The sequence below is a fragment of the Parasteatoda tepidariorum genome, chromosome 10 (assembly GCF_043381705.1).
Source record: "Parasteatoda tepidariorum isolate YZ-2023 chromosome 10, CAS_Ptep_4.0, whole genome shotgun sequence".
NCBI lineage: Eukaryota > Metazoa > Arthropoda > Arachnida > Araneae > Theridiidae > Parasteatoda > Parasteatoda tepidariorum.
The window spans coordinates 44,634,736-44,650,925 of record NC_092213.1 but is presented as its reverse complement, the minus strand read 5'-3'; the positions used below and the strand labels follow the sequence as shown (position 1 = coordinate 44,650,925).

Here is a 16,190-nt window from a genome sequence, read left to right as displayed (position 1 = left end):
ATTTACAATAGAATCTGTGCAAATTGAGTGTATTAAAAAGTGATGTTTCAAATGTGTGATTCAAAGTTTTTGACAATTTTTTATTTTTCAAAAAAAAAAAAAAAATCATTGTGTTCAGAAGCAATTTTTAAAAAAATAGACCCAACTGTTATAAACTCATAACAATTATGAATAACGTAATTAGTAATAAGTGTTATTCCCTATTACAAACATGCTTTCTAAAAAAATTATAAAATTTTTAATTAAAAAAAGTTTTTATTTATCCTATCAGTTGGAGTCAATTTATATAATTTATATCTTTACAGCTGATGAAAATGGACCTATATCACCATTCCATGACATACCATTGTTTGCTGATAAAGAAAATAAAATTTACAATATGGTTGTTGAAATTCCACGATGGACAAATGCAAAAATGGAGGTAAAGTAATTTGTGTCTATTTATGATAAAAAAATTTTTGAAGGATAATTTTTAAAAAGCTAGTATAGATTTTTATTTAATCTGAAATGTAACTCAAGTTTATGTATGTGTTTACACTTGAAGTATAAAGTTATTAGCCTTTTATAGACTGATTCTCATTTTAACTTTTAATATTTTTTTTTAAAAGAGCCCTTCGACGATTTTTTCAACCTAAATTATTACTTGTTATCAATCCTCATTATCATAAACAAGTCTATTTAGTTTTAGTAATACAAGTTATCAACAGTGTTACATATTTGTTTTATTAGTTTTTAATATCAAAATTAGTTATAGAATTTATTAGCAAAAGTTATTAAAATAAATTTATTTTATGACAATGTGTGTTTAAAATAAGACCATAGGTACTCTCTTAACCTTTGAATAAAACATAAATGTAAAAAAAAGTTTCTCTTAAATACATTCCTCTGTACTTAGAGATATATATTTTGCTTTGTGATTCACATAAAATAAAATTTTAAAAATGTTTTTCAAGACTCTCTTTATTTTGTATGTTTAAATAGACTTTATATTTATTAAATCTTTTACACATCGTAATGAAATTCCTAATTGAAATTTTTTTGCATATATGCAAACCATTTACACGATTCTACCTCTTGTTTCTTATGTGGCAGACCAGTGTTCCTGACCTAATATTTTGATGACCTATTGTTTAGGAATAATATGTGCTGACTGCTTGGTTTATTAATACACTTATAATATAATTAGGATGTGCTAAAATCTTTAGAATGAACTTTAAAGAGAACTTGGAAATGGGGAAAATCAAGTTTTAAGTTCATTCTTAGGAATGTTGACTTTAGTGGAATTTGTTATTTAATTAGGGACCTATTCTTGAAAAATGACAATCACTAGTAACCAGTACAATTGAACTGATTCAGGATTTTAATATGTTCAATGATTTAACGAGCAAATTGCTTTCAAGCTTTAATTATCAGTATAAACAAGTTTGACTGCATATATTAAATTATGATTAATAAAATATCACATTTTAAGACTAGATTTGTTAATATCCATGCATTATAATAGTATTTTAATAATTTTATCTGTAGCAATTAGAAATTTGACCAGAGAATAAATTGTTTTATGTTTCAGATAGCTACAAAAGATGCATTGAATCCCATAAAGCAAGATGTTAAAAAGGGGGCTCTTCGATACGTTCACAATTGTTTTCCTCATCATGGTTATATTTGGAACTATGGAGCTTTACCTCAGGTACTAGGATATACTACTGAATTATATACTTGAAATATTCTTTTGATACATTAGTTTTTTTCTTATTTACTAAATTCTTCTCAAAATTCAAATGAAAAATAGAGCACAATGAGTTAATATTAGATATGTTATTTGAATTGTTCACCTCTTTATCAGTATGATCAGCTACCACATCATTATTGCATCTATTAAAATTTTCAGGAGACTACTGGAATTAGTAAATTTCTCTTGGTTTTCTAATTTTATTAGAAATTACAATTACTTAAAAATTACTTTTTTAATTTAAAAAAATTTGTCAAGAGGAAAAGAAATTCCAAATCAAAAAGTATTTTGACTTCAATTATTAATTACTGGAGAATTTGAAGAAGTCATACGGCTAATTAATCAGCTTAGCTTCTAATAGAACACATAGCACTAATAGAACACTTTTTTGATTGCTATTTCAATTTTAAATATGTGAGTTACTTATACAGGGTGGCCACCTGGTAAACCTTGAATTATCAGGGAATTTTTTTTATACTGGAAAAATCAGGGAATTTTAAAGAAAAGCTGCAAATTTTTTTAATTTCACTAATTTAAATTATTTCATCCATTTTACCCACTTTTTTTAAACGGAAATGTATCTCCAAGCAGTTGAACTATCATCAACTTAGCAATACTTTGCTTGCATCAAAATTTGCTCCATTACAGCTCTGTTTAACTAGAATGCCACATAAAATTCTCCCACTGTTGCTAAACGAATGTGGAAACCTTTGACCGCTATGGGCTGTGCAATTTAGGAAGGATTGTGGTGGAGGTTGAAGAAGGGATTAGGATACTAGCTTCTGTTTTTAAATTCTGTCCTTGGGCTGAACCCATTTATGGCTTAAGTTTGTTCCAATGCTTTCGTGGTAATTTTTTTCCATTTTGACAAAATGTTTTTGTATTTTTAACTTGATAAAATTCTCCAAAAATTAGTTGGTTATAATAATAATAGATTTTATATTGCACTCTTTTTCTGAAAGCTTTTGTATTCCCATTAAAAGAAATCTGTGAATTATTTTTTCTCAGCAAACCAACCAATCAAAAATTTTTTTTTTTTACAATCGCTAACAGCAATGTTTGTCGACAAATTGTTACAATTGTTGCATTAATGCTAATTTTTTCTATTTCATTTTAACCTTTTATAACATATTTTAATTTTAAAAATAGTTTTTTTTTATTTTAAGAATTAACTATATACTAATATTTAATTTTACTCTTTTGTTGGTCAATATATGATTTTTGATTCAAAATTTTGTACCAAAACATTAAAAAATGAATAAAAAATCTTGCCAAATTGTCAAAATAAATTATTTTTTTCAAGATGTGTTAAAAAAATAACATTTTGAATTACATATTTTATAATATAGACACTTTTCTTGTACCCACATCCTACACTTTATTAGAATAAAGAAACAAAAACCTGGAAATTTTAAGATTTTTATCTGGAAAAATCAGGGAAATTTGAAATCTGATTTGAGTGGTCACCCTGTTATAGCAACAAACTACATTTCTGCTATTGTGGATTGTCATTATAACAGACCGTTACAATAATTATCAGAATTTGTTTAACAACCATATTTAATTATGAAAACACTGAGTCATGAGTTAATAAGTTTATATTATTTATCATGGCTCGTAGCATTTTTAAAAAGTGCTTAAAGGTGCTTGCTTTTGATTTTTAAAAACCCTTAAAGTTGTTTTTTTCCTTGGCTGTTTTTAAAAAGTGCTTAATTCTCTTGTTTCAAAAATGATACTTATTTTCTTTACCATGTCTATTTTCGCCATATATTATGCAAACCGTGCTTTTCACATTGTTCTACTCAACATCTTCGCAATTCATTCAATCAAAATCTTTTTCGTCATCTCTTTGGTCTATTGTGTGTGAAAGCGCCAATCATTTTACATGTTTGATGAAATACTTGCAGGTCTGCATGTGCATCTACTGAGCTGAGTTCAGTAAGATACTTGCACTCTCATCTGCAACTCTACTGCATTTTGCAATCTATTCTCAATTTTAATCTCCATTTTCCACCGTCTGATATCGAATCGAAAAGCCTCTTCATCTTTTAATAATGGGTAATATAACCAAGAAAAGAGTTCTTTGTCAGAAACTGGTTATTTTATCATGATCATCTAAAGTCTTTGAAAATTATTTTGCATTTTGTTAGTATATAGTGCTTAAAAAATATTTTTTGAATGCTTAAGAAGTACTTAAAAGGTGCTTATTTTTTGTGGAAACATTTGGCTATGCACCATGTCTATGTATTCCATAGATTATAACTTTTTATTAGAATTGTTAACATTTTGTTAACTAAAGAATAAAATAATTGTATGCATTTTATTAATCAAAATATGAATTTAAGAATATAATAAGAAACATTGGATTTAAGTCTCTTTAATGTCATTTATTATCTAACAGAAATTATTGCAATAAAGTGGACTGATATAGATTTTAGTGTGCTTTATTTTTGGATTTCATTTTACCTTATTATTATTACAAACAATTACTTTAATTCTACATATATGGTATGCTTTTTTACACTCAAGTTTTCATCATTTTCGTGAAATTTTGCTTATTTTCTAAAGATATATATATTTTTTTGGAACTATATTTTTCTTATAAATCATTTTGTGATTTATATGTTTATAAAAAAATTTTTTCTCTTGCCATTTAGACCTGGGAAGATCCAAATCATATAGATGAATCAACTAACTGTAAAGGTGATAATGATCCTGTTGATGTCTGTGAAATTGGTTCCAGGGTAAAGAAAACTTTGGTGTCTTTTGTTTTTTTTATTCTTTCTGAAAGTATTTGTGTTATAATTAATACCATGTTGAAAAAATTATACATGTGTGAAATTTTACATACTTGCCATTTTTACATTGTCATGAAAAGTGAAATATTTGTCTGTGTTTTTGAAGCAGGATTCTTTTTTTTATTTTATGCTAATTTAAAGGTTTATATTTTTTATGTTGTTATATACCTAACCAAACACTAGTTATAATTCAGCTTTCTGTTAAACTACAGCTGTTGGTATTAACCTTGCAACTAAAATTATAAGTTGAAATTATTTTACCGGAGAAACGAAGTTTCCATGACAGGTTATTATTAATATTGGTTACTTAAGTGAATGAAAATGTCATATGATGCTACATTAAAAAATAAATTTTATAATAATGGTTAACACTTAATTTAAAAATGATTTATGCTTTGTAGTAGAGCTGTAATAAAGGAGTAAGACCAGATACAAATGTCTCAGACCTCAGGAGGTTATTTGAAAAATTAAGCTAAACTGATAATACATTTCCCCCCCTTGATTATTTGTCTTTTATAATTTTTTTCCTCTGCAGTAGAAAATTCATTCCTGAAAACAGAAAGTGTGTTTTGATAACAGTACAATAATGCTTGTGTTTGCAATAATTTCCTCCTTTACTGGTAAAAGCTTTCCAAATAACTCTTAGTCAATTTCATCTTGGTCTTTTATTAAATCAATAGTTTTATTATTTTTGCACTTTTACTATTAGCTTGTGAAATTAATAGTTTAAAAATAATGCTAAAATACAATGAGATTGTTTTTCTAGTTTTATTATTATCGTTGTCTTATCACCAATGAATAATGCATTTTGATATCAAACATGCAAAAATGTACGTAATGCTTTCACAATTTTTTATTAAAGCCAGAATGTTTTTATGCATATTTTGTATTCATGTGTGCTGTGTGATTCTTTTTTCATCTTTTTTTTTTGAAGGGAAAAGTTTTGTTCATAAAATGTTTTTTTAAAGGGAAGAGGGGGAAGGTAACAAGATGTATGCATTCATTATTTTTTTTAGCTCACTCTTGTTCTTTCACCTGTACTGTCCACACTACTAATGATTTGAAGCAATGCCGATACATGTGAAAAACAATTATTTTAATCAAACTATGAATGGAACCATTTTTAAATTATGAATGAACTGATTTTTTTCCCTTGATACTTTAGCAAATTTATTTTTCTTTCTAGGTAGCTAAACGGGGAGAAGTATTACAAGTAAAAGTGGTTGGGGTTATGGCTCTTATTGATGAAGGTAAAATTTTGAATATTACAATGAAATCTATACAATTGATATATTTGTATAGAAGTATTAAAATGTGTATAAAAGTTCTGAGAGATATATATAATTTTTATTTTATTTCAGGGGAGACTGATTGGAAACTTATAGCTATTGATATTAATGATCCTGTTGCTGATGAAATTAATGGTAAGCAATGTTTAAAAGTGTTCCATTATTTTGTTATTAAAAAAATCATCTTTTGAAGTATGGCAAAATTTTATATCAAGTACATTTGAAGTATATAACATTACAAAAATTTGTTTTCACTGTTAAAATTTTGGAATATTGTTTTTCCTCTTGCATATTCAAAAAAAGAATTAATTATTTTTTAGTTTTCTTTTACACGAATTTACATTTGTGTAAATAGATGTGTGTAATAAATAATCTAATAGTAATTGTGAAGTATCAAGTAAATTTGAACAAACCTCAGTTGATATTTTGTTGTCCAATAGAGTTCAAAATTTTAAGCCAAAAACGGTAACTTTTATTTGCAATTAGGTTTGATGATTGTTTGAATGATGTAAGGATTTAGTATTTTTTTTTTCTTGATTCTTTCAAAAATAAAAATAATAAAAATTTTTTTAAGTCAGATCTTAGGTATTCTATGCATCCTGTAGGATTAACTTTTTGTGTAAGCAATTACAATTATATAGGGTTCACTATTATGGGTTTAGGTTTTAAGTCTGCATAGTTTTTTATTTTTAATTATTAAAATTTCATACTACCTACACGGCTTTCCAAATAGTAAGGCGATGAGTTTCTCAAAAGCAGTGTGTAATAATGAAAAGAAATAAAATCTAATTTCATAAGAACTTATTCACAATTGAGTGCATTTTTGCTTGTTTATTAAAGTTCAATTTATTTTTGAAAGTTTATTTCAGTTATGTTGTATCTAAAAAGACATCTTCTATGTTATAATTTTTTTCTATTTTCTCCTGTGATTACATAGTTCTTTTACAGTTATAACATAAATTTCAAATACTTTTGTATTTTAATTTTAGACATTGATGATGTTGAAAAAATTTTCCCTGGATATTTGAGAGTAAGATCACTTTTTTCTTAAAAAAAATCTTTACAACATATAGCGTGAAAATTAAATTTTTAATTGTAATTTTCATTTATTTATTTTTATATTTAGAAATTTTATTTCTTAAATTTTTCGATTATGATGAGTAATCTTTAAATCAATTTCTAGTTTCGTCTGCAGAATAAATACGTATAAATAATTATGAAAATACTCTGCATTTAATCATTTCTTGAAATGCATATCCTTGCTATTCTAAATTTATCTGAAATTTGCTTTTTTTTTGTAAAAAATTGTTTTAAGCATGTTTATTTATTTTTGTTGTGATTTTTACTTTTCTTGTCAGATGAGCTTTGTTTTCTGCACTTAACCAGCTTTATATTGAACCTACTTTAGTTAATGGCTGCACACTCTTTTTTACTTTTAGCTCCTTTAAAGTAATGAACATTTTTTATGCATATAATTTTTCTCTTACATAAGATTAAAAATATTTCATGATACATGAAGACACTATGAATTATTTCTTGAAATTTAGCATAAAAATTGGTATTAAAAATTCCTGTGTCAGTCTTTTTTTTTTTGACAGTCCTTCTGTAAGTTTATAGAATAATAGTTACTCAACTTTTGTTTTATTGATCTAATAGTTTAAAAGTTTGAGATCCATATCTAACTAAAATATCTGCCCTTACCATTTGTTAGGTAAACTATAATATTATTAATGTGTGGTCATTGTTGGCAGGAAATGGTAAGTATATGTCCCCCTTAATAATTAGAAATCTCTAATAGTCTCCTTAAAAAAAATTTTTTTTTTTGCCAATTATTATGAATTTAAATGTCTTTTAGTTAAAAATGAGAAAGTTATTGCGACTGCAATTTATATTTGCCTGCCTTAAAAAATTGGGTTCCTGTAACACTCACGACTGAGCATTTATACTCGGTGTATTTTAGTAGTTAGTAAATATATTTAGAATTAGATATTTACAGGGTTGCCACTCCACAGGAAGAGCAGTTAAAACCTGGAAAATACAGGGAATTTAAAAATCACCTAAAATAACAGGGAAAATGCAGAGAATTTTGAATTTTTCTTTACCAACTGGGAAAATTCAGGAAATTTTGTTTCTTATTTTCGTCTTTTAAAAAATGTTAACCACTCAAAGCGTAATCTATGGGATATTTAACTATGATATTTCAGTTTTACTAAACTATTTCATTTACTATAGCATTATTTAAGTATGTTCAGCCGTTTTTCCAACAATTAAAACTAATAAATATAGTTAGCGTTATATATCTCACACAAGAGCACAGTAATTGTTGTTTCCTCTTAATATATTGTGTATAATATGTGCAGGGAAAACACAGGGGTTTTTTTCCTTCCAGATTTGAGTGGCAACCCTGATTTACTTGTCTCATATAGTTTAAAATTTTTTCTAGAACTTTCTTTTTTAAGTTGTGAAAATTGTGTGATGCCACTGGGGGATTTAATTATGAATAGTATCAGTAAGGGTTCAATAAATTATCAAATTTTTAAACAGTTAATATTGTTCAATTGGAATATTTATTTTTGGAAAATGTCTCAAACTGTTCTGAGTATTTTTTTATTATTTATTTCTGATAGGCTACTCATGAATGGTTCCGCATTTATAAAATGCCAGCAGGTAACCCAGAAAACAAATTTGCATTCAATGGTGAACCTAAAAATAAAGTGAGTAAATATCTACAAATAAAACATATATTTTGAATGTGAACCAAAATCTGAGCTTAACTTATTTTTCAATGTCTGTGGTTTATAACATTTATAAGTAAATGAAATTCAGAAATCAGCATGTTTATAAAAATAGGACTAGTTTTGTACCATGAAACCAATAATATGAAATTTTGTTGCATATATTGGTGGGAAAGATTTATTCATGCATATAGAATCTATATAATTTAGCTGTTCCCAGGGTTCATTTTTTATTAGGTTTTTTAAAATTTGTTTCTGAATTCAATTATTGAACAGATACATATTATTCATCAAATGTTTTTTAACCCTTTGACGGTTAAGGAAATGAGCAGTTTTCGTTCACTTAATTTGCACAGTATTACCAGTAAATAATAATTGAAAGTGGCAGCTGTTTTTTCCCACCGTTTTTCCGAAAATGTCACCCTTCTCTGGCGATGCCGTAGATAGCTTGCCTCACGTTTGTATTTTAAAATAATTATGTATTAAATAGTAAATTATAAATGATTATAATCAATTATCTGAATAATAATAGTTAAGTATAAATATAAGACAAATATTAAAGTGAAAGGACTAAATAAATACAACTCATGTGAAACTTTATGAAGCATTTAAATATAGTAATTAAATAAAAATGTTTTTGTACTAAAAAAATTACAGTAATTACCTAAAATTCTTTAACAATCATAATTATCAAACTTTTGCTTTTGAGCCATTTTACTTTACAAACACCCTAAAAACCTGCAAAAAAAATTCCTTCTGCAAAAATTCCTAATTACATTTCACGAGTAGGATTCGTTTGCAACATAATCAATGCAGAACAAGCTCAACTCTCATCCGCGTGCATTGGGGAAACATTTCAGTCGAAATCCTGCTCCTGAGCGGAACTCGATTGAGCGCATTATGAAGCACGGTTTGATGGCGAGCCAAACTCGTTCAGAACTATCAAAGGGTTAAGGTAATTAAATTCTAAATTACATCATTTTAGGCGAACTTTTTAAATTTATCTAATCATGGAACTTAATAATTGAAATACAGTAGAAAGGGGAAAAAAAATGTCATTGTTCAGGGGTCTGCCCAGGCCAAATTTACTGCCGTTTAGCGGTACTTTCACAAATTCAATTTTAGAAAAAAAACGGCAGTTCACAAATTGCTTTTAAGATATTTTCTAAAACTATTTAATTATTTTGAAAATATTTTTTTATTTTACCATATTTTGGTGTTGATTTTTTAATATAATTCTTAAATTTCACAAAATTGGTACCTCTAAAAAAAACCTAGACAGACCCCTGATTAGTGGTGTAAAAAAAATATCGGACTTAATTCAAATTGTTAGCATCTTATTTAAAATAGCACGATTTTCATTTATCATATTTACTTCACTAGGGTAAAAAAACAATTTTTTATAGATAGTTATTTTGACATCAAATACAATATATAGGATAAGTACTTCCTTATTATTATCACTTACCTTGATTTAAAAAATAGTAATTTTTCTGTGCGCTAATTGCTATTTCATTTTAGTAATATTCTACTTTTTCCTCACTAATTTAACTTATTTTGTATCATAAACATTTTTTTTTTAAATAATCAACTCATTAACATTTTGGGTTGCCCATTTGCATTTAAGTGCATGTTTTAGTTCACAATATTTCTTTTAGGAATTTGCTGAAAAGGTTGTAGAGGATACTCACAAGTTTTGGCAGAAGCTCATTAGGAATGAAACTGAAGCTCATGGTCTTAATTGGTAATTTACATTTATACAGTCCAGGTATACTATATATAACTGAGCAGCGAATTGACTAAATTTGTTAATAATAAATATTATAATTTTCTTGAAGTTTTTTGTTATCACATCTGAAAAATGTTATATTAATATGCTAAATGCAGTTAAAAAGAAGACGTAAATATATCTTTAAACTTATATGCAAGTTTAAAAAACATCTTGCAATTATAACTCGTACAATTAAATTGACTTCTGTTATAGTGCAATATTTCACTTCATCTTTAAACATACATAATTGTGGCATTATTAGTGGAAGGTAATAATTATAATTGGAGACATTTCATTTTTCTCAGAACTTGCTCAAATAAAGAAAGGGAGAAAACTACAATAATATCTTGTCCCTGTACAAAATAAAAAAAAAACTGTGAATGTTTTCTATGGATTGAATACCTAAATAATGTGATTTTAGATGTTGAATGCTGAGCAAAGAAACTTCAAAATTATATTGTTTATAAATTTGATAAATTTAAATTGAGCTAGACTAAAAGTTCTAATAATTTAATCAAACTGCTTACTTTTTCTATTCATGTATATCATGCATAAATGTATCTGAGAGATAAGAAAAATGTCATGCAAAGCATTGACTAGTTCTAAAGAATTATGATGCTCAATCCAATTTTTTCCCTCTAAATTCAATTAATTACTGTAATATTTGATCTAGCTCTACAGTAACTGTTATAGATAGTCCTTACAAAATTAGTGAAGCTGATGCCTTGACTGTAATTCAACACACTGATGAATTAGGAAGTGCACAAGAAATAGATCCCAAAGGTAATTTTATTTAAATGCTTATTTACCTCGTTTTGATATTAGAAATTATTAGACTATTTACTTTAAAATATATCAAGTTGGTTTTTATTAGTGATTTTGGAATAGAACTGCCGTCACATGGCGATTCTATGTTATTTAAAAACTCAGATTAAGTAAATAAACAAGTAAAAGTAACCTCCAGCAGAGTTGATATGATTTAAATAAACTTTTTTTTTTATTAAAGTGGTAAAGATAAGTCTTAGAGTGTGATTTTTTAAAGTTTCTTTTTATTGATAATGAAGTGGAAAGGAACATAAATTATATTTGGAAATTACTAGATAATAATTTTTTAGTTGCATGTAATATACATATTTTAATCATACCCATTTACTTATTTTTCAATACAGATGCTTATTAAACATGTAGTTAGTGTACAGTTCGCAAAAAAACTAAACGGGATTTCCATGTTCTAGGATTCAATTTTAATGGTTCGAGGCATTGACCTCAAGTAGGCTAAATTGATAGCACAGAACATTTTTTAAGTTACACAATTGTGTCATAAAACTTACTTTATTTGAATTACAGACCCTCAAAATAAAGGAGTGGTCCTCTTGATGTAAAATTTTTTTTTATGCACATCTCAAGAACTTTTTAAATGAACTGAAAAAACTTTCGTAGCTTCCTTTTTTATAAACAAAATTCAAGGCCTTTAGAAAATATTTTATATTATTCTACTTAATAAAAGTAGAAAAAAATAAATTCCATGGCAAAACGCATAATTGGTTTCATTAGTAATGAGAATTCAATTTTTAAAATATAATCAAACTTAACTAGACTATTATTAAATGAAATCATGAAAAATTTTATAATTTTGCTCAAAAATTATCTTATTCTTTTAAAATGTTTTTCAAGATATGGCAAATAATGAGGTGTCCAATTATTAGGGAGTCAGAAATTTGAACCTGCTGGGATAGAAAGATGTTTTCCTGTAAAAGTCTCCCCTTCAGACCTTGACTTTAAAAAAATGAAATAATAATTGTGAATTTTCAAGTAGACAATCTTAGTATCGCATACTTTTTTGTTTATTGGTTTCAGGCATAACTAGATTTTCTAACTTCATCTACCGAAATAAAAACTAATGCTTTTCTAACAGAATCACTCTAGCATATTTAAAAATGATGTTTCAGTACTTATTATAGTTATGTGATTTTGTAACTTCAAAAATTTGACTAATTTTCTTAATTTCCTTCCAAAAGTAGATAAATGGCATTTTGTTCAGTTGAAGTAATATTTATCCATCAACCAAAGAGCTGGCAGCAATTACAACCAGAGTTGTAGTTCAAATGACAGATTTACATGAAAAACTATTGTGATATATTAATTTCAATTAAAAAGTAATTTGGCTTCTGTTCAGCATTTTAAATACACTTTATTTCCATGACAATTATTGTAATAAAGTATTTACCAAATTGATTTTGAAATATATCATTTATAACAGTTAATAAACACTACTTAACTACTTGAGTTGTAAGAATTCTTTTCTTTGTTTCAATTGAATAGGAGGTAGCCGCCAACTAGAAATTACTATTCCAGTAGTTTTCGCAAGAGATCTGTGGAATGGTAACAGTCTATGTACAATTGTATATCTTAAAGATTTTTTAACAAAGAACCTGTGCAGAATTATAAATTTAAAAAATTGTCACTACAAAAAATAATTTGACTGGTAATTATCTGTATACATTTTTGCCATATTAAGGGTACTTGCTACATTTTAGATTTTCAAGAACTTTTCATGACTTAACTAAGTTACTATATTCTACGGCAATACCGCAACAAGAAATTTAAAAGAGCGTTATAACATTAATTGAAATGATAGATATAAACAAAACTGCATCATCTAGATTTTAAATTTAAAAAACAGAGTAAAGAAAGAGTTGAAACAATAAAATAGCTGAAAATAATACAAAAGCAAATAATTTTTTTCCCCTTTTTTTCTGCAGAATTATATTCTAAATATACATTTCTTGTTCAGAGAGGAAAGAAATACTCCTGATTTTTCTGTTCTCATTTTGGACTTAAAAAAAAAATTCGCCGATGACTGGTTTGCTTCAACTAGAATTTTAAATTGATAAGGTTTGCTTCAACTAGAATTTTAAATTGATAACATTTAGAAAAAATAATAAAAATTCCTAAATCACAGAAGTTTAAAAGATAATTCACTCAAGAAATGATGTTTTTTATTTCATTCTTTGAAAGAACACCATAAAAGCATTTTATATTCTAATAAAATATGAAGGAGTGGTGATTTTGTTATTAATTCAGATATTTGGAACAGGATGATATGGGGGGAGGGGGGGTCCATTTTAAAATTAGATTTTTCGGAGACCTAAATCCATGACTTTTCATGAAATACTGAAATTTGTGACTTTCCAGGAGCGTGGATATCCTGCATATGTTCAAAAACAATTTTGCTATTGTAAAATTTTGGACTTATAAATCCATAATTAAATTCAAAACATACATTTAACAATACTATCACTAAAAGTTATGAGAAAATTTTTGACTGGGTTATACAGAAAAAAATAAAGATCTATCAGAATAAATTTAAAATACTGTTAAAAAAAAATACTTCGAATTCTTGTGCACTTTACAAAGAGACAGCCTCTTCATTTCATTTTAAAAAAAAAATTATTCAAAATGCAAGCTAATGAGAACAAAACTGTAGTAAATTTGTCTTAGACAGACCCCTGTTAAGCTTATCCTAATAGTATAATTCTAAAATTGAATTGTAAGGCATACAAATTTTTATGTAATTTTAAATAACAAAATTGTTTCTAAGATATTAAAATGCAGTATCTCTCAAATTCTGTTAAACTATTCACCACTTTTCTAACCATTATTAAATTTAAAAATAAAAAAAGCTATTTAATTTTTTACATGAAATTATCTACAAATAAACTTAATTTATGCATAATACACAAAAAGTAAAATAAAGATCAATTAGCCTTAAGGCCCTTTCTACGCTGAAAGACAAGTCAAATTGAAGGAGCTATGGGTGGGAGAAAAGGAGGAATAGGCGTGGACATTAGTGGACATAGGGGGTGGAGATACACTGAACGACCATGGAAGTCCGGGTTACATTTTTTGGCAAAACTCAATATTTAAAGGGTGCGCCAAAAATAGATCACNTTTTTTGCACAAGTTAAAATATTTTATGAGGAGTTTAATTTTCCTCGGAGCGAAATTATTGAAGTCCTCATTCCTCCCTCTGAATCATTTCCTTGGGATAAAACTAGTTGACCTTTATACAGGGATGAGATTTTTTTCGCTCGAATTTCAGCCTTTTTATCAAAAACTCAGATTTTCTAAAAGTTTCGTTTTTTTTATTTATAAATATCCCGTCTTTTTAAAAAAAAAATTCAGTCTTGAAGTCAAATTATTATATTTATTTACGATTTTCAAAGAAAAACAGAAAATTCAAACTACGTCCTAGCTGCTAATCCTTCTGCATGTTTACTTATATTAGCTATTTTCTCCGATTTCACGCACAGAAAATAAGATTTTCATCCGTCGGCGGGATAGCTCGTATTTTCGTAATTTAGACGTCGCTGCTTCTTGTATTCTGGAGAGAAACCAAACAAAAAGAGCGAAAAAAAATAGAGGTGGATTTGTGGTGAAAATATTTATTTGCTCATTCAATTAATCTTGTAAATTTTTATTTATTGTGTAAACAATTCAAACAATCCTTTTAGAAATCCCAAGTCCCGACTCTGCAAATATTCAAGCGATTTTAATATCAATCAACGATATTCGTATTTACCTGATTTAAAAGTTGCGCATTGCAATTCTTATTTACGCTTTTTAAATATCGTACATTATGACTCGTATTTACGAAATTTAATATCGTGTTTTGAATTTTTGCATTTTTAAAATCGCGATTTTATTATCAAACATCGATTTTCGTATTTACCTGATTTAAAAGTTGAACGTTGCGATTCTTATTCAGGCCATTTAAATATTGAACATTGCGATTCTTATTTACGAGATTTAAAAAACCAATTTCGCAATTTGTATTTACGAGCTTTTAAAACCCTATGTAGCTACCCAAGCTTAAAATCCAATGTCGTGATTCGTTTTTGCGGTTGTAATATTGCGCGATTTTAAAATTATGCATCTTTATCTAAAAATTACGCATCACAATTTGTATTTTCGCATTTTTTAAATTCGATGTAGAGTTTTATACGCACATGATTTAAAAGCCTCATATCGGGATTTATAATCACATGGATTACAAGTTTAAACGAAAGTTAGACAAAAAAGTGCGATTTATATATATATGTAATTAAATATTCTTGAATTTCCTCTTTTTTACTTGCTGACTACTCTCATCCCTGTCTTTTGAAGGTAGTTAGAGAAACATTTTTGCATCTGTTATCATTACTTAAAAGTTTGCAATAATTAATCTCACATATTTTATGAAGTTGTAATCTTTAGAACAAAAGTTGAATTGCACACTGTAAGAATTAGCTTTGTTTGCAAACACATTGACATGCATTGTACATCGTTTCAGCATAAGTTGAGAGATAATGATAAAAAAAAAATATACATTTCTATGTTATGGCAAAGCAAGGTTTAGGACAGAATGGATTAATCCATGGTTTAAACCGTCCTGTCCAAAAACCCTTTTATTCAAATTATGTCAAAATTTTATCTAAACAATATTTAAGAGGTAAAAAAAAAAAACATAGAACTAATAACATATTGATAATTAAATATACTAGAGAATATTTGTTTTTAAAACTATAATGTTTTATTAACATTATTTGACTCTTCAATTTAAACAAAGCAAGATTAATCAGTAATCAAGTTCATTCAATTGGTCCACTCATTCAAAAGTACATAACTACAGTTTGGCCTTGCCATACAGGTTAAAATATTAGGGACTAAGTGCTTGGTTCATCATAAACACGTTTATTTATCTATAGTGCTATTCAAGAATACTTTTATTTCATTCATGTTCAATTATTTTAGCATAGTGGTGATACATCACCAGTGTCAGTAACTGAAACTGATATTATGCCCTGAGAGTAAATCAGAAAATTT

The 16,190-nt window shown here is 26.9% G+C and overlaps 2 protein-coding genes across 7 annotated transcripts in view; one reads left to right on the top strand and one right to left on the bottom strand.

Annotated features, from left to right (window-relative positions):
• Positions 1-12,611, top strand: part of LOC107451669 (Inorganic pyrophosphatase Nurf-38) — a 48,406-nt gene extending 35,795 nt beyond the window's left edge. For 4 of the 6 annotated variants that reach the window (XM_071186723.1, XM_043040432.2, XM_016067835.4 and 1 more), the window contains 10 exons: positions 306-421; positions 1,571-1,690; positions 4,390-4,476; positions 5,717-5,780; positions 5,892-5,954; positions 6,809-6,849; positions 8,447-8,533; positions 10,213-10,298; positions 10,999-11,108; positions 12,344-12,611. In XM_071186723.1, the coding sequence (XP_071042824.1) occupies positions 306-421; positions 1,571-1,690; positions 4,390-4,476; positions 5,717-5,780; positions 5,892-5,954; positions 6,809-6,849; positions 8,447-8,533; positions 10,213-10,298; positions 10,999-11,108; positions 12,344-12,375 (806 nt within the window). In that variant the 3' untranslated portion in view covers positions 12,376-12,611. The remainder of the gene's footprint in view (positions 1-305; positions 422-1,570; positions 1,691-4,389; positions 4,477-5,716; positions 5,781-5,891; positions 5,955-6,808; positions 6,850-8,446; positions 8,534-10,212; positions 10,299-10,998; positions 11,109-12,343) is intronic. The other 2 variants (XM_071186722.1, XM_016067834.3) reach the window with 1 other exon arrangement.
• Positions 12,497-16,190, bottom strand: part of LOC107451668 (zinc finger CCHC domain-containing protein 7) — a 27,383-nt gene continuing 23,689 nt past the window's right edge. Inside the window, exon 9 of the transcript XR_011637988.1 lies at positions 12,497-12,697. The gene's annotated coding sequence lies outside the window, so the exon portion shown is untranslated. The remainder of the gene's footprint in view (positions 12,698-16,190) is intronic.